Genomic DNA, 17,775 nt, shown 5'->3' with positions numbered 1-17,775 from the left:
GGTAGAATACAAGTAGAATAACGTACGACGAAACATTTATTTACCATCACTTATGAGAAAGAACATATCCGTACAAATTCGTAACTATACACCGAGTAGTACTCACTGATGTAACGTTTATGCTTAAACCTTTAGAAACTATCAACAAGAAAGAATGAAAAAAGTAGGAGCTGTCTAAAGATCAGTGGTAAATGTTAGCGGTGGGACGAATACCTTAAGATATTTCCTTAGCTGACGTAAAATTATCTCACAAGTTTCTAAACAGTAATAATTACATGTGCATATAAACGAATGGGGAAAAACTGGTCCGTTTTTACAATTGAAGAGTATCGGTGCGGACTGTAATCAAGACAGGTTTTTTTTTCCATGAATATTCATGTGGGTCATCGTGGATGTAGGGGATCGTAGGAATATCAGACATTGGTTAAGTATCCGCTTCGACGCCGGCGTCTACGAAGTCTCTCAGGCTACGTGCGCACTCGTCGGGGGCACATCTGAAACGAAGAAAAGGAGGCGTTGAATTGATCGAGCGATCGAGGAAAGCCTAAATCGATGGTCGCGATACGTATACCTGACGAAAGAATTAACGTAGATCCAAACCGCGGGAATGGATATCTCACGAATGTTTCGTCTTTGCGCTTTAACTATTTCAGCAACTGCCTCTTTCGGTGAAACCATCGCCATGAGCTTTGGGAACCTAAATGGAAAGAATTCTGTTTATTGATCGGTTTTCGAACTAATTGTTTCTCGCTTACTATTATTTATTTTATTGCAGCATATTCGGTCTATTTAATTTAAGTTTGTTTGTTCCGTTCGGAAATCGTACGCTACCTTTGGTCCAATAATCCAGCCTGCATGTGGAAGCATATACGCGAGCAATATTATTAAATGAATGACATCATGTTAGATAATATTAATGTATGCAACGTGTAATAGTTCCATATAAAAACTGTTAAGTTGTGTAATCTGCTATAGGAATTAGTTTGTTACCTGAGCTTCGGCTTTTTGCAAAGGCCAGTGTCCACCATGTACGGATAGATCGTCGTGAAAGTAATGTTAGAAACCTTATCCTTGTTCAACGTTACAAGTTCTTCGTTCAGGCTCTCCATCATTCCTGTAACCATTTACATATACATAGATACAAAAAAAATATAGGCGCGCATATAATACAAAGAAGACGCAAAGTTAATATAAGATACATCGTCGAACAAGGTAAAAGGACGAGGAACACGATTTTTACCTCTTACTGCAAATTTCGAGGCGCAGTAAGGAACCAAGTTGGGTATACCGATGAATCCGGCCATCGACGAGAGAGCAACAATGTGTCCGTGATTTTTCTCGATCATGCTGGGTAGGAAAGCTTGTACAGTCTGCGAGCGAATTAAACGATCGTGAAATGTAAATTGTACGGTCGTTGAGCGGTTACGAAGATAAGAAACAAGCGAAATACTAGCTCACCCAACAGTGCGCCAGCACGTTGACGTCGAATATTCGTCTGATCTCTTCGGGTGAATGCTCCAAGAAAGCACGACAAGGCATTATGCCAGCATTGTTGATCAAGATCGTTACGTTCCCAACGTCCTTCCTTACTTTCTCGGCTACGCTAAACACTTCTTCCCTGTCCGTTACGTCGCATCTGTAAAGCCCGAAGTGCGCGTGTTTAGAACTCGGCAATTTGAAAATATGAAATCATACAATTCCCCCGTTGTATTTATTAAATTAATCTAGAGACTATAATTTCTCGAGAAGGAAACGCTCAAAATTAAAATCATTAAATTAAATTCGGTACACGAATCGTTTATATTCTTTCTTTCGAAACGGTGACATGTTCTTTATACCCCTTACGACACTGTACGAATACTCGAACGAATATCAAGCGCGGATGAACAAAGTTTTCACATACCTGTAACCGTACGCCTTCGTCGCGCCCATTTGTTTAATTTCGTTCACCGTTTCATCGTTCGCTTGTTGGTTAATGTCCCAGCAAACAACGGTGGCTCCTAACGATGCATACTTGAGCGCTAATTCTTTGCCAATTCCGTGACCTGCACCCGTCACCTATTTCGAAGCAGTACGATACTGATTCCATGATTTACGCTCTACGATGATGATACGGTAGTTTTTCTCCTTTTTTTTTTTTTACGCAGTAGGAACCCGGACAATAAGGAAAATTCCTTTACTTCATTTATGTTTACAACAAAGTGCGCGTTTGTACTTCTCTTTTTTTTTTTGTATCGAAAATGAGATTCAAATTTTTGAGAGTCATCATATTGGGCTGTACCAAAAGTTTCTTTCGCTTTATTAATAAGTAATACATGCACAATATCTTCTGTTTTATGTTACATTACTGAATTGTGCACGATTCATTTTGCTCCGTTACTGTTACAACATGAATATTTATGAAATTAGATTGTCTATTTATATAAACACTGCCACGTACGATAATTGAGTGGAACACGCGAAAGAAACTTTCGGGACAACCTAATATCATACTTATACAGTGGGTGTAGAAAGTATTCGTACACCGATCAATTTCCAAAAAAACTATGTAAAATTCTGAATTATTAACTTATTTTTTATAAACAATGACATTCTACATATTCTCGGAAATCTCTGGAATAGATAGATTACAACAAAAAAAGAATAGCTATTTATGTAAGATGCGAAATTAACAAGAAAAAAAAAATTAATCGATAGAAACGTTGAAGCAATATAAGTATTCGGACAACTGTTTAAAAGTACTTTACTGGAAATTTGATGTTTTCTAATTCGTACGGAGCAATAAACTAATGTGTTTACGTTACGAACTCTACTGTAAATGGTTCGTCATAAGAATCGTACAAATATTTATTGCTTCTATACTTTTACCCTATTTTTCGCACTTTTTTTGTTAATTTTACAAATTATATTAATTAGTAAATGTTGTTTGGACTATATCCATCTTAGAGATTTCCGAGAATATGTAAAATATCATTGATTATAAAAAAAAAAAAATTAAGAAACTACGAACACGTTCTACACCCACTGTATATGTTGTTTTCCTTCGCGGGTAACATTGAAAAATTGATTCGGTAGAGGGAGGAGGAAACTGCTGGAAAATTGCTGAACAAGTACCAAAACAATTTCTCCGGCCACGTTCTTCTCCTCGACTGGGATGAACAGCCTATATATTCCTACGCAGATGTAATAAAGTGTCTTGAGGAGTAACAGCAGAACGTCTGCTAGCACCAATACACCCCCATACGCCTTAACCATGGCTTCCCGAGATACTTTCCTGTAAGATGAAGGTTTTCGTTGGTTTTCATTTTATTTCGTTAACGGGAAACGAGGGACAAGCAACGATTACGATCAAACAACAAACGGGTACAATTGCAGTGATTTTCGGTTCCGAGCTTGTTATGACATTTTTTCACGTCGTGTTTCGCTGTCGTTGCCTCGGAGTCTCGCGCTTTTCCGCGAGACGAGCAATAATAATTTTTTAATAAAACGTTCCGAGTGCGTTATTATCGAAGAATCGGTTAAGATCGCAACACGATACGTTAACGAGTTTTTTTCTTATAATTCCGGGATCAACAGTTTGACCTCCTCCAATTATGCACGAGATGCAATTAACGCATCGATTGTTCCCCAAGGCGACATCGATTAAGTAGCAAATGCCCACGTAAAGAATGTCAATGAGGAGAAACAATCATCGAAAACATTGACTCTTGAGAAACAGAGATTACTTTGATAGGTTTGATCTAGAGATCAGTTTAGATTTAGAGATTTCACTTCAGAGATTAATTCGATAGTTTTTATAGTAGTCAACGGAAACATTCAGAAGATTCCGTCACGCTTCATAAACGTACTGACCTAGCATATTCTTCGATGATCAACGTCAATTACGTAACTATGTACACAACTATGTATCCCGTATTTATATGTATCTGTATACGGTGGGTGTAGAAAGTATTCGTACACCGATCAATTTCCGAAAAAACTATGTGAAATTGTAATTTTGTATTCCTTTTATATTTTTACCCACTTTTCCCATTTCTTTGTTAATTTCACAAATTATATTAACTAGTAAATGTTGTTCGGACTATATCCATCTTAGAGACTTTCGAGAATATGTAAAATATCATTGATTATAAAAAAAAGAAGTTAAGAAACTACAATTTCACAGAAAAGTTTTTTGCGAAATTGATCAATGTTACGAATACATTCTACACCGACTGTATGTATTAAGAATAAGTAGCGATAGATTCTTGTTCGAGACAGCAAGTGTTTGAAATAAGTCTCGAAAGTCTTGGAAACTTTCGAACGTCTCGATCAAGCAGGAATTAGAAATAGTTTTAAACTTTGACAGACGATAACATGCTCACTTTGACACGCGAACATGCTCGTAGGAAACGTAGCTAAATTCGAAAAGGGAAATTGATAATCTATTTCTAACCGCGTTCGCGTTTGTAATTTTCGCTATTATTTATAGCTATCGTGTACGTTACCGTCGCTCGTGGTATTCTCTCGTTTCGACGATGGTAACGTTATCGGACTATATAATATAACGTTGCAAAGGTTAAGCGGATTATTTTAGAAGGTTATCGTCTCCTGCGAATCGATAAGATCGGTATTTAAAATCGGTTCGAAGATATAACGGATATAAAGTGACCCGATATATCTTTGATTTGTTATTCGAAATGTGTACATTTTCTTATCGACGTTGTTTAAGTGTTTCGGCTCCTTTTTAAATATGCAATCTGTACTTGAAACGATATCGTTCTAACGTAAACGTCCGAGGATTTCCAGATCGATTCGGAATTTTAATATCCGTCGAGACTTTGACGGACGCCTGAAGCTTTCAGTTTCCAAATAATATTCAAAACGATTCGCGAATCCCGAAGTACGAAGAGAATCCAGAAAAAGAATCTTACCGATCGACGTCTCGTTGTACACGTATCTATATGTGTATACGTACGTATGTACGTGTCTATGTACTTATATACGCATATACGAATATGTCCTTCGAAGAGAGCAACTTCAACGATGCCGAACGCGATCACCGTCTAAAATGTCCCGCCACAATTTCGCTCGAAAGAGACGCGCCGAGTTGTTCCCGATCGATCGAACAGAAAAATAACGACGAGTTGGCAAGCGTTTCCGTTCGTGTTCGAATCGCGACTAAACCGTCCGCCTATAACGTTTTCGTTACCGCTACCAAAGAGAAGCTTCCCATCGCTGGCAATCGACCATACGTCGCGTCGCATGGCATAAGTATGTGATTATTGGGGGATCGGCGAGTCGCGAGTCGCGAGTGTCGGCTGAACTGCGTTACAAACTGCGTTAGAAACCGCGGCTGATTCCGTTGCGTAATTTACGAAGTCCGGTCCGGTACGGGCTGGCCTACCGATTTCGAATAAAATCGATCAAATTCGATATGCATAGTCGTTGGTAGGGGTCTTGGGAGATCGTAAACCGAAACAGCAGTTATTACTTTATTAGGACAAGTAATTGATCCCTAGGACGACAGGGATGACAAGGCTCTAAGGGTACATGAACGTTCCACCTCGGGGCCCCAACACTAAATATCAGGGGTGTGCGGGATTCCCGAAAATATCCGGGATTCCCGAGAATACGCGAGATCCCGCAAAAATCCGAGATTCCCGAGAATGTACGGGATATACGTAGAATAATATCTGGGATTTTCGAAAGTGTTGTTATTCTTGAAAATTTCAGCAATCCGAATGTACGGGATTTCGAAATTCCCGGGAATCCCGAACATTTACGGGATCTCGAAATTCTCGGGGATCCCGAATGGTTTCGGGATCCCGGAAATTCACGGGAATCCCGGATGTATTCGGGATTTTGAAATTCTCGGGATTCCATCCCGATCCCGGGAGGAATTCCCGTCCCGACCGGGATCCCGCACACCCCTATTAATTGCGGTCGGCTTAAGTTGTAAAGATCGATGTCCGACCGATTTTACGACCTCGCAAGATCCCTACCAGCGAGTATACTTCCTTATGTATCTTTAAATATCTTTAAAGTTACTCTTTCTTTGTCGCGCCGTGCCCGTGCCGGCCTTTAAGCAAAACAACTTCGCGCCTCGTCTCGCAAATATAAATATAAATATTAAAATAATCTATCGCCTCGTCGTTCGTTCTTTTTGTCTATTCTTTCGACTAGCGTGCTTTTTCCCATATTCCTTCAAACGTTAAATCGAACGTTAAAACAAAAACTCGCGGTCTTTGCTTTCTCGTTTGGCTCTCGTGCTATATCGAGGATAAAAAACTTGCCGAAAAGAGCACAACGGAAATTTCTCAGGTATGCGTCCTTCGAAACCGGTCGTCCTTTGGTCGTCAGCCAATGTTATGGTTTAGCCCGGTCGTCTGAAAATTGTACGCGTCGTTAGCGCAACGGAGAAATTTTACAAACGTGATTCATGATAGCAGAGGTAAACGCCGCTTAATCCGGGAATCGCGTAAATGAATAATACATAATTATTGAATTAGACGTATATCAATACTCCAACTATTCCCAAGTACCAAGTGTCAAGAGCCTATCTTGCCTGCGGGCACCGTGGCACGAGCCGCGCGAGGAACGACGCACGACCAATGACGCTGGATTCTGTCTCGCGTGTCGACGATATACACGACGATGTACTTACTCGTCTATGTTATTACAATACTCACTGCAACTCGCGAAAGAAACTTTCGCGACAAACTGATATATTTTGCTCGACAATGTTACGAACACAACGGCCTTATTGTTGCTACAGAATTTCGATCGGATTACACCGTAGAGCTTTCGAAATCGTATCCGAAGAAATGATCGTTTTCCGCAAAAGAAAAAACATCAAACTTCTCTCGCGGTGTCCTTTTCGTGAGTTGTTGCTCTTTTCAGCTTGCCGATAGAATCACGCTTCGCATTATTTTCGCGACAGCGAGTAATTGTAACAAAAAACCACGTACCATGTATTTTGTTCAGGCATCTTAGATCGCATCGTACACAAACAACACCCGTATCGTTTCGAGAACCAGTGACTGCGATATGTTCTCGATGATAAAAATAGCCGTTTAAAATGGGAGATAAGGAAACCGAGTACAGAGCAGGGGAAGCAGCAGAGAGACAGAAACATTTCCGTTGGATAAAAATGAAACATGTACAAAAAAAATAATTATTACGATTTTGTATAAATACGTACAAGTATATACTTACGTAAACATTGAGCGACAGTTTGGTACGGTTTTTCTTTATCAGAGCGCAGTGTTGACGGACTGCTTACAGTTTTTCTGTGATTACTCGAGCAACGCTTCTCCCGCGGGCAAGGTCTCGTGTCGCTAGATTTATTCGAGTATTCTTACCGATCGAGATGGTAAGAGCGTTAGGCCTTTGAGAACGAAGAACCTTCGGAGGATCGTTACCTCGTGTATTACGAACCAACGATCGATCCAAGTTTTAAGCGATTTTTACACGATATCTACCGGATTTAACCGGTGACCGCGAGTAAAGATTGGATCGATAATTGAGAATTCGCGACGAATTCGCCGCGAACGTATTTCTTGTTTCGTCGGCTGGCAAAGACCGGCTATAGAGTATAGACGACCGTGGGTCAATGCACCGATTCATCGATTTTCCATTCGGACGTAAGACATCTACTTGATAGCCCGTAATATTGTACATAGTATATGTACAGCTATTATTGTAATTCGCGTCATTGATTAGTAGACTGCGGATCTTTATACATTTGTCGGAAATTGAAATGTGCGAAAACCTACGAAATGCAAACAATATGCAAGAATATAGAAAAGATTGAAATTAAAGTTCATGTTATAATATTTGCGGAATAAGATAAATTTCTATTTAGGTTCAATTTTTGTAGGCACGTTCGCGAATATTTTATTTTGCATAAAGATCCGCAGTCTATTGATTAGTCTCGATGAGTTTCATCTCGAATGCAATACGATATATCGGCTCGCCGCGTCGCTCGAAATTTCAAACATTTCGATTGATTCCAGTCACGTTTGCTTTCTAAGAATTCCAGAAATCATGCGTTTACGCAAACGAAAGACGCGGAAAGCATACGGAACGATTAACTCGGGTGTCTTTTGTTCGAATATTCGAGCTAGACAAACGCCCGAAGCGGGCCATTAGGCCAATCAGTAGAGCATTTTTCCCAACTCTGTTCCGTTTTTCCAGATTTTTCTCCGTTCCTCATTCTGTAGGTATTTTCATTACAGAGGACTTTTGTAAACGAAGGGCCTGACGTCAGGGGTTTCCACACGACTGTGATTTCTGGCGAAGGTCAGAACTGTACCAACTTGCATCGAGGCAAGAACTTTCTGAATTTATTATCTTTTTACGCTTGTATTGTCGCTATTTTTGTGCGGCCTATAGATTTCAGCCTGACTTCCTTACTCTGATCTTACACTTTTTACAATTAGAATAGCGTCTTTGCGTCGATCGCAACCATTTTTAATACTTTTCTATTTCTCCTATTTCGCTAGGAAATGCTTCAATCCCGTCGTGACTATTGTTAGACCGGTTGATGGACGTAGAAGACGATAGTCCATTGACCGTTTCGTCTTGCCTCTAGGAATAGTGAAATCGATATACATAAGGTTCATGAACCTTCCTCTGCGAGAAAAGAAGTGCTTCGAATAACGAAGAATGCAGGTAACATTTCGAATGGAGCTGCTTTTTAGTGAAGAAATTTATCTACACTCGAGTAGTACGGACCGTTAACTTTTCACAGAAAAGTTGGGAAAAATATCCCACACTTCGATCATTTGCGGTTGTGATCGATAGTCTTCGTATACGATAAGGAACTCATTTCATCTTATAGATGTATTTAATAAGATCTAATAATATAGCTAGTTACTTTCACGCTTAATCAGCCATTTAATTGAGTCAAATTATTTTGATCCGAAATCGATTGTATGACAGTATATGAAAAACACGCCATTATCACTAGATTTGAACAATCCAAACTGATCGAAAGACAGCGAGGCCCATTAGCTCAGTTGGTTAGAGCGTCGTGCTAATAACGCGAAGGTCGTGGGTTCGATCCCCCCATGGGCCAGTTTTTTTGTTAACAAAATTATTTAGTGCCCTCGTTCAACTATTTTTTTCGCATATTCTTCGAAACGTAATACATTTCCACGTTACTTTCAATTTTTTCTTTTGACAAAAATCGATTCGCTCTTGTAAGTTTGGGATAGAAACCGCTGCCAAATGGTAAGGTTGTAATATCGTGATTCCAAGTTATTAATTTTTAGAGGATATTTTACAAGTCTCAACTATTTTATTTTTGTACACGTTCTTAAATATAAAAGTCGCCGAAACATAATTATAAATTTTATTACGAAGCGTCGATTTCTCCTAAATATATTTGTTTATCGCTAGACCCGGAGCAGACTGGAAAAAAAATATTCGCTTAGAATAGTTACGATAAAATAAAATACATACATACTTCTAATACGAAATATACGAGTATTACCAATCGGTTCCTTTGGGTGGAAATCGATGTCGTTAACAGAGCCATTATGACCAGGTAATTTATACAATATCCTGCGACTCGTAGTGTCCCAAACATAATGAAATCTGTCCGATGATCCAGCTGATACTTTGCTGCCATCCGGTGACCATGCGCACCTTAATAGATTCTGTAACATAATTATATAAATAATGACAATCTTGCATCATAGTTGAAATAAACGAGAATACGGTAACACACCTTTTCAAAGTTATGTTGGTGGCCGGAAAGAATTTTGACGCATCGTTCGTAAGGAGCGAACGGCCTTACGTCCCAAATTCTTAACGTGTTATCCATGGCATTAGAAAGAATATAGGAGCCATCAGGACTCAGGCTCAGGCCAGTAATGGTATCCGAATGTCCTTTAAGTTTATAAAGAATGGAGTTCTTCCTCAGATCCCATACTTTTATATCGTTGTCTATTCCACCGCTTATTACTTGTTCCGCTGTATCGTTAAATGTTACGGCGGTAACCTACACACAAACATTTCATTAAACATCATCTGTAATCGAAACTTCCAAAACTACGAATAAACCATTAGTACCTGATATGTGTTGTTTAAAGTGTAACACTGTCCTCTTTTCCTAGGATCCCATACGCGTATCGTACTATCGTCGCTACCGGAGCAAAGTTGCGTAATACCTCTTCGTGCACCCGAAACAGAGTTAACGAAAGAAGTGTGACCCTTGAGTTTTTTAATTCTAGTACCAGCGACTATGTCCCATAAACCTAATGTCATGTCTGTACTAGCAGTGTATAAGTGACTGCCATCGGGGCTAAAGTGTAATTCCATAATTGCTCCACTGTGTCCAGTCATCGCAGATATATTTTCACATTCTCCATAAACGTTCCAAATAACTGTAATTTTAATATGATATATAGATCTCTGTTACGATACAGATTTACAGACTTTTAGGTTATCAAATAACGTACAAACTTGTCGATCGAAACCGGTGGAAGCCAGGTACTGGCCCTCGGGATGAAATTCGAGAGAAAATATGTCTCCTTGATGCCCTTCCAAAAGCATAATCGGTGCTAACAAAGAAGAGGTTCTAGGTGGTCCCTGTGAAGCAAAAGAACAAACTTTTGTTGGTAAAATCAATCGCGAACCAACGCGAAACTAAGGTTAACCTTACGTTTTGTACGACCGCTTTTTCCCTGCTACTGAAGACCACTTCATTCTTAGTCCTTTTTGAAGCAGGAACCAATGCCAAAATATCATCGCCTTTACGTTTGTCTAAGATTGGCATGATGAATTATTTTAACACGGAATTGTAATTGTAACAGTTTATTGACAAATAAATACACAACATAAACAAACGAGTACAAATGGGAGAGACAACTATACTGGTATTGGTTTAGCGATAGTAGCGCCATCGGTGGGGAAACGCTCAAGTTTGTAGTGAAAATAGTTCCCACTGTTATTGCTAGATGGCGGTTGGTTTAGTTTTAGTGGCGCCATCGGTGGGAAAACGCTCAAGTATGTAGTGAAAATAGTTCCCACTGTTGCTGCTAGATGACGCCATTAATTAAAGGGTCGATAGTATTAAAAAAAATAAGAAATATGCCATATCAACTGATTTGTTGTAGTGTTATAAGCCAAAAGAATGTTACTAATTATGTATTTATGATAAATAAAAAATTTTTGTTCAAAGATATCGCTGGCGCCATCTAGTGTAAGAACAGTGGAAACTATTTTTACTACAAACTTTGGCGTTTTCCCACCGATGGCGCTACTGATATTATCGACTCACACACATGTATCGTACACACGCATATCGACTCACAATTCACATTTATACTTATTTGTAATTGGCAATTACATTTGAACCTAATCGTCTTTGATTATGATTTTCATTTTTCACGCATTTAATTTTTTCTTTGATTGCCTTTATTTTAAACATTCCCTTATGATCCATCGTACAGTACGAACGTGTTTTCCAACCAGCTCTTTCAATTAATGTTTTCATTTAAATAAATTGTACCCCGCCCAAAATACAAAACAAAACAAAAACAAAACACCTGCCCACAGAGCGGCTTTGGATGCATCCATTGAGAAAAACAAGAAACTAACATTTTTGTCAACAGAAAAAATTATGTTAACGCTATAAATAAAGAAATTGTGCAGTATTTGGCATACAGTTGTGTCTTTCTTTTTGAAATAAATCTGTATAAAAAATAGTTAAAATGGAACCATTCCTGCCACTGTTTTACGTTTCTGTAGCCCAATCGACCTGGGCGAAAAGAACCCTGAAAGAACCCTGCTTGCAGAAACCTTGTTGGTTTACTTGATACTATTCAGACATGCCATTACTAACGTAAATAAATGATTACTCGAATGAAATCGCTAGCCTAATTGTAAGCGTAGTTACATATTTGATATTCTGTTCTTATTTGAATAGGGCCAAGACTCTGTCTGGTTTTGGTATCAGCTGATTAATACAGAGGAACACGCATGCGTTGAGACCCTATGATGGTAGCGGAACTTCGTAGTTACGAAAAGTCTCTCGCGGTGTCTCGTCTCATATGCTTGCCGGCGAAGATGTGATAGAATTCCACGGGTAAACGATTGTTCGAGCGAATGTTGCGATCAAAGAAATAATTAACGATGAACCTAACCACTGGGAATCCTCACGGGAATGGTTTACTCTACGCAGATTTCAATCAGGATCAAGGTATGTGACCGAGTGTGCTACATTTGACAGCCCGGTCACGGACTGTCAAAATTTATTTTTTCACTTCTAACCTCTGCGTCCGATGCCTCGTACGGATTTATCATGGCTTTACTTCTCTAGATTATTGCTATCATTTTGATATGATATAATGTATTTTCGTCATCCATTTTTTGCTGAAAAATCAATCAAATTGAAACTTCAATAGCGTTTTCTGCTTTCTAACCTCATTTGAGTATAATTTTAATGTTTTCAATAATAAATGTGCAGTATAATTTTCTCGAGAAGTTACATTTAAACGATTTACTTCCTACTTAATCTAATCCCTTAAGCATAAAATTATGTCGTAATAGTGCCTATTTTCGTTATTTACAGAAATTGGCTTGTATTTTGATAACATTAAATAAATTTCCTTGACATTGATTTGCTTGATCACTGATTTTATTAACGTTGCTAGAGAATTTAGTTTATATACTTTATTTTCTGATGCATTAAAAATGTTGTGTGATTGTGTTTATTCAATTGATCGGGTTTATCTTCTCACTTTTTCTATATCTGCAGCAATGCACTCATTAAATAAGAAACAAGAATGCTTTGAATACTGTGTTCAATCACAATGAAAAGAGATAAATATATAACACACAAGCAGATAACAATATCATTATTGCTTGGATAACTTTCCACTTATAGGATGTTTTGCTTGTGGAATGGAAAATGGCTACAGAGTTTATAATTGCGACCCTTTAAAGGAAAAGGCCCGTCATTTCAGTGATGGAGGCCTTGGTCACGTGGAAATGCTATTTAGGTGTAATTATTTAGCACTAGTTGGCAGTGGAGCAAAACCAATGTATCCCACCAATAAAGGTAAAACTTTTTATATACTGTTAACACTTTAAATGTATTAAAACAATGAATTATTTATCTTCTGAAATGTTTGCAGTTGCTATATGGGATGACCTTAAAAAATTACCAACGATTACTTTAGAATTTAATGCTCCTGTAAAAGGTGTTAAACTAAGGAGAGATAGGATAGTAGTAATTTTAGAAGGTGTTATAAAAGTTTACACATTCACGCAAAATCCTCAACAGCTTCATGTATTTGAGACTAATCCCAATCCTAGAGGACTATGTGTATTATGTCCAAACAGTAGTAATTCTTTACTTGCTTTTCCTGGTAGAAAAAATGGACATGTACAAGGTAACATTTTAAGTGAAAAATTCTTTCAGTTTCACTTTTATGAACAGTTATCATAAATCTTTCTTCTGTTACAGTAATAGATTTGGCTAATACAGAAAAGCAACCTCTAAACATTGAAGCACACGAAACACCTTTATCTTGTATAGCTTTAAGCTTGCAAGGTACCAGGTTAGCTACTGCTTCAGAAAAAGGAACCTTAATAAGAGTATTTGAAACTCAGAGTGGAAATATGATTAACGAACTGAGGAGAGGAGCTCACCATGCAAATATTTATTGGTGAGGAAAATTAAATTACAGATAGAAGATATTTTATTGTCAAAATGATTTTATTGATTAAACTGATATATTTACAGCATAAATTTTAATCATGATTCTACTTGGCTATGCGTAGCTAGCGATCATGGAACTGTACACGTTTTTGCTGTTAAAGATCAGAAATTAAATCGTCAATCTAGTTTAGCGTCCGCCACTTTCCTGCCAAAATATTTTAGTTCAAGCTGGAGCTTTTGCAAATTTCAAGTTCCGGGAGGTCCGCAATGTATGTGCGCTTTTGGGGCTGACAGCAATAGTATTATAGGTCAGTATTGCAGTGTAAAATTACTTTAATTATAGGCGTATTAAATGCTACATGCAATTTTTTTTTATGTTACAGTTATATGTGCAGATGGTAGTTACTACAAGTTTGTATTCAATAATAAAGGTGAATGCACAAGAGATTTTTATGCACAGTTCCTTGAATTAACAGACGACAAAATGTGATCGGATGAAAAGGAAGTAAACTCCACAAGAGCCGTGGTAAACTCCTAAATTCAAAGACATCACACTTACACGTTTTGCGATTTTCTTTTGTTTACCTATTGTTTGCTAAACAAACGAATGAGAGTACATACACCTTTAATACAATAAATTTAGTGTTTATTGTATGTGATGTGTAGTTTATATGGTAAGCAGGAGTTGTGTTTGTTATTTAAAATCATACTCTATGTGATAGAGGACCAAACGAAACGTACTATTTCTTTGTTTGTGATATATGCACTGTGTGTGAATTATGAATGGCAAATTGTAAGAAAAAATTTTAAAGAATACTAAAACATACTGTTATTCACTTGTTATATGGGCCTATTGCTGGAACTCTACTCATATAGAGTTGCAAGTTTTAAAATGTTGCAAGCTGAAAAAAGAAAGTATGTCTTTCTTAAATATAAATTACGAAATTTATGGTTAAAACTGATACGAATATTTCGAAAAAAAAAGATATCGTGTGAAAATAATTAAGCTGTTTTTGGTAATAAGTATGTGCTTTGCAATTGAATCATGTATTTTTTTTATATATACATATTTATTTTATGAAACTATAAATCTTTCGTTTATTGTTATAAGATGTATCATGATTGAAAACGTTTCATATCTCTTATTGTACACAAGTTTTAAGGATGACGTAAACATACACAACTTGGCTAATTATTGTAAACATCTTCGGTAATTACCCAATTAAACGATGAGACATATTTAACGTATTACAGTTTTGTAGTCTTTATTTTTATGATTTCCATACATTTAATATACATATACACAAAACACAACTACATTCAGTTGTTACTATTGAGATATTACCATAAAATATCAAGGTTGTAGTGTCATAAAGAAGTTGGGATTGAATATAAAATAAAAATTATTGCGAGACCAAACTCTGTATCTATTTATAATAAAATATCGATGACCCGTTGCAAGCGATGTATTTCATTCTTCTTCTTTTTGCTTCATCTTTTTTTTTTAACTATCCGTGTAATCTATGAGTTACCTTAAAATGCTCTAACAATTAAGGTTCAGTCTTACAGAAGGAGAATAATATCGTCGCCTATACGAAAAATGAAACAGTTGAATGTAGTGTCGTTAACATAAGTGAATTCACATTTATCGTGACGATAACAGAACTTGAAAATTATGTTAGGATGTATGCGTCGTCGTATTTCGATATGCAGTTTCATCATTACAGATTTAAGAATAATTGTAAGTCTGTGCGTTGTTGTTCAGTGTGTGGTTTCAAAGTATCGTTATTGTACAACGCAAATTGTCAACAATTAATTGTAATATGCACGAGCAAGAAATAACATGCGTAATATATGAAGCAAGCATTTTGTACTGCAGATCGTTTTTTGAGCTTTGTAAAGTGAAACATCTTCGCCATGTCATATAACACGCACAGTGTTTTCCTACCATGATATTACCATCTTCTCGCCATCGTTAAAACCTCCGTTCTTTCCATGTTCAACTTCGACTAGTTTCTGAAATGTTACGATTATTCAATCGCAGATCCCTGTCAATGTTGCAACGATGGACAAATTTATTAATTACATAAAGAACAAAAAAAAATAAAATTTGAATTCCAGAATAATATTAAATATCACGTAGAATAAGAAAAGTTCGTTACGCGTTCTCATCAAATTTTGCCCATCTCTGCAATGCCGATTGTAAAATTTATTTAAAAATCAATGTTATCTATGAATGTCTTTCAACAGCGAGAAGCTCGCCACCGAATCCAAACTCACATCCGTTGTAATGAATAAATCCGATTTTTCGTAGCTACTTTTGCGCCTTTCTAGTATCTTTAAACCTCGGACGGTTTATTTGCGCATGTTTGAACCGCTTTTGATATTTGTATGACTGGTACGGGCGATTTGGACGATATTGGCGGCGTCTTTTTCTTCACACCGTGAAGTATATGGGTCAGCCCTTTTTTTGTTTCAAGGCTCTTGTAAGCGCTGTATACCACAAACCATACGTAAGAACTCGAGAATATGAGCCAGAGAATGAACATACCTTTAAAAAGAAACCAATGTTTTTAAGCAATAACGCGACATAATAACTAAAAGAATAATATTTGTCAACGTACGTTCATAGATGCCTGCTTTACCGCCAAGAGTAGCGATAAAGGGGCAGTCTTGCTCTACCAAGAACAAGGAAATCGTGAACGCTGATATTATCGTCATCGTCACCATCAACCACGGCGCCATGAAGTGACGATTGTTCTACCAGAATAAATTACCTTGTTTTTATCAAGTAAATATTCTTTTTCTACGTAAAATATCATTACCGTCAGCGCGCCGTATAGAAGCAAAATACTGGAAATAAAATGTATCACTATAACGACTAATCCGCAATATATCGCGTAAACCATTTCTGCAACAAACAATTACGAGGGAACGTATGACAATAATCTTCGGTGTAAGCTCGTTACGGCGTAGTTTTGTAAGTACCAGTTGCATTATGATGCGCCATGTCCATTTTCTTCGTGTTAAGATGATTCGATGATATATCTTCCAGGGCTTCCCTCGCGAGAGCATCTTCCGTATCTCTGACCACCATTTCTTGGATGACCATGGCATGGGCCAATGCCAGAACCAAAAATATCATACCGAACACAGACACAAACTGTAGTGGAAAAATGCATTAGATCCGATGCAGTGATCTAAACAATTTTTGTAAAAAATTATTTTTTTAAAAGATGAATCAAAACGGAATCCTAATCCATCAAGAAACTCTGTTGCTTCTGTGAAACGATAAAGGATAAGAATCCTTTCTTGGAAGCTCGAGCGTGCTTCCAAAATCGGAGATAAGACAAATTCGTATGTTTTCTAAAATATTCTAAACTATATTTACTTAGATTTTTTTTTTTTAATAATTCGATGACTGTTATATTTACCAATTGACACACGGCTATAAACGCTGTGCCTTGTTTCAAAGTGAAACAGTGGAATTTCTTCATCAATCCCACCTTCATCTTGCTCGTTTGATAAAAAAATGAAACTTCTTATTTATACGTATATTATCCCTGAAAATTTCAAACAGCATTTACTCGATGAAACATTAATTGCAGGAATCAAAGTGAAGTCGGTGAGACTCGTTGAAGTAATTAAAAAGCTTCTCGCAAAACATAACGAGAAATGGAAATAATCAAGTAGTCGCTGCGATCGTGTTATTCGAAGAAAGGATAGCATCGGTAAAGGAAGTATTGCTTATAAGAAATGCTATCAGGCCATCGGTTGGTTAATTCATTGGCTTTCGAAATGGGAGCAAGCAATATAACGTGTCGTTACTCACCTGGGGGTAAAAGGAGCAACGAATGTCACTGGAAAGTGTAATTCACAATGAGAATCAATAACTTTCCCTGTCTCTGGTCGATGAAAACCGTTAAAATCTGATTGTCGAACGAAGCGTAACAAAGTGAAAGGATGCTCGAGGACCTTACCCTCGTTTAAGCGCCGTTTCGTGGCTCGAAAGGGGAACAGAAATCGAGGGACGCTCGTTTCTCGCTCGCGATGTGCCTTCGACGCGCAAAACGCGAGTTTGCTTCGGTCAGGGGGTTGGAAGGTAACCCCTAACGCTAGAT

General features: G+C 37.5%; 4 protein-coding genes and 1 non-coding gene across 8 annotated transcripts; 2 read left to right on the top strand and 3 right to left on the bottom strand.

Moving 5' to 3' along the window:
• Window positions 1–18: 18 nt before the first annotated feature.
• On the bottom strand, window positions 19–7,324 carry LOC128878678 (short-chain dehydrogenase/reductase family 16C member 6-like). Of its 4 annotated transcripts, XM_054127070.1 has the most exons (9): window positions 6,951–6,993; window positions 6,276–6,368; window positions 3,115–3,274; window positions 1,904–2,058; window positions 1,459–1,636; window positions 1,241–1,370; window positions 991–1,114; window positions 572–697; window positions 19–494 (listed from the first exon to the last, which is right to left on the bottom strand). In XM_054127070.1, exons 3-9 carry the CDS (start codon window positions 3,253–3,255, stop codon window positions 425–427), a joined length of 924 nt encoding a protein of 307 aa, XP_053983045.1. In that variant the 5' UTR covers window positions 3,256–3,274; window positions 6,276–6,368; window positions 6,951–6,993; the 3' UTR covers window positions 19–424. The 4 variants fall into 4 exon arrangements, with proteins under 4 accessions (XP_053983045.1, XP_053983043.1, XP_053983042.1 ...); XM_054127068.1 differs by lacking the exons at window positions 6,276–6,368; window positions 6,951–6,993 and adding an exon at window positions 7,198–7,324; XM_054127067.1 differs by lacking the exon at window positions 6,276–6,368 and having other exon boundaries at window positions 6,951–7,022.
• A 1,663-nt stretch (window positions 7,325–8,987) lies between these two features.
• Window positions 8,988–9,061, top strand: Trnai-aau (transfer RNA isoleucine (anticodon AAU)). Its single transcript has one exon. It is a non-coding gene; the product is annotated as a tRNA-Ile (tRNA).
• A 200-nt stretch (window positions 9,062–9,261) lies between these two features.
• Window positions 9,262–10,854, bottom strand: LOC128878677 (U5 small nuclear ribonucleoprotein 40 kDa protein). Its single transcript, XM_054127065.1, has 6 exons — window positions 10,652–10,854; window positions 10,449–10,578; window positions 10,060–10,373; window positions 9,716–9,988; window positions 9,479–9,644; window positions 9,262–9,396 (listed from the first exon to the last, which is right to left on the bottom strand). Exons 1-6 carry the CDS (start codon window positions 10,763–10,765, stop codon window positions 9,341–9,343), a joined length of 1,053 nt encoding a protein of 350 aa, XP_053983040.1. The 5' UTR covers window positions 10,766–10,854; the 3' UTR covers window positions 9,262–9,340.
• A 1,139-nt stretch (window positions 10,855–11,993) lies between these two features.
• Window positions 11,994–14,902, top strand: LOC128878027 (WD repeat domain phosphoinositide-interacting protein 3). The gene is made up of 6 exons (XM_054125811.1): window positions 11,994–12,190; window positions 12,878–13,051; window positions 13,128–13,385; window positions 13,460–13,661; window positions 13,739–13,962; window positions 14,038–14,902. Exons 1-6 carry the CDS (start codon window positions 12,124–12,126, stop codon window positions 14,142–14,144), a joined length of 1,032 nt encoding a protein of 343 aa, XP_053981786.1. The 5' UTR covers window positions 11,994–12,123; the 3' UTR covers window positions 14,145–14,902.
• A 1,032-nt stretch (window positions 14,903–15,934) lies between these two features.
• Window positions 15,935–17,710, bottom strand: LOC128878029 (uncharacterized). Its single transcript, XM_054125813.1, has 6 exons — window positions 17,487–17,710; window positions 17,089–17,217; window positions 16,643–16,817; window positions 16,480–16,565; window positions 16,279–16,414; window positions 15,935–16,205 (listed from the first exon to the last, which is right to left on the bottom strand). The coding sequence occupies exons 2-6, from the start codon at window positions 17,164–17,166 to the stop codon at window positions 15,994–15,996; spliced, it is 687 nt and encodes a 228-aa protein (XP_053981788.1). The 5' UTR covers window positions 17,167–17,217; window positions 17,487–17,710; the 3' UTR covers window positions 15,935–15,993.
• Window positions 17,711–17,775: the final 65 nt, after the last annotated feature.

This window comes from Hylaeus volcanicus, chromosome 6, assembly GCF_026283585.1.
Source record: "Hylaeus volcanicus isolate JK05 chromosome 6, UHH_iyHylVolc1.0_haploid, whole genome shotgun sequence".
Classification (NCBI taxonomy): domain Eukaryota; kingdom Metazoa; phylum Arthropoda; class Insecta; order Hymenoptera; family Colletidae; genus Hylaeus; species Hylaeus volcanicus.
Note: the sequence above shows the minus strand (reverse complement) of the source record. Positions and strands in the feature narration are given on the sequence as shown.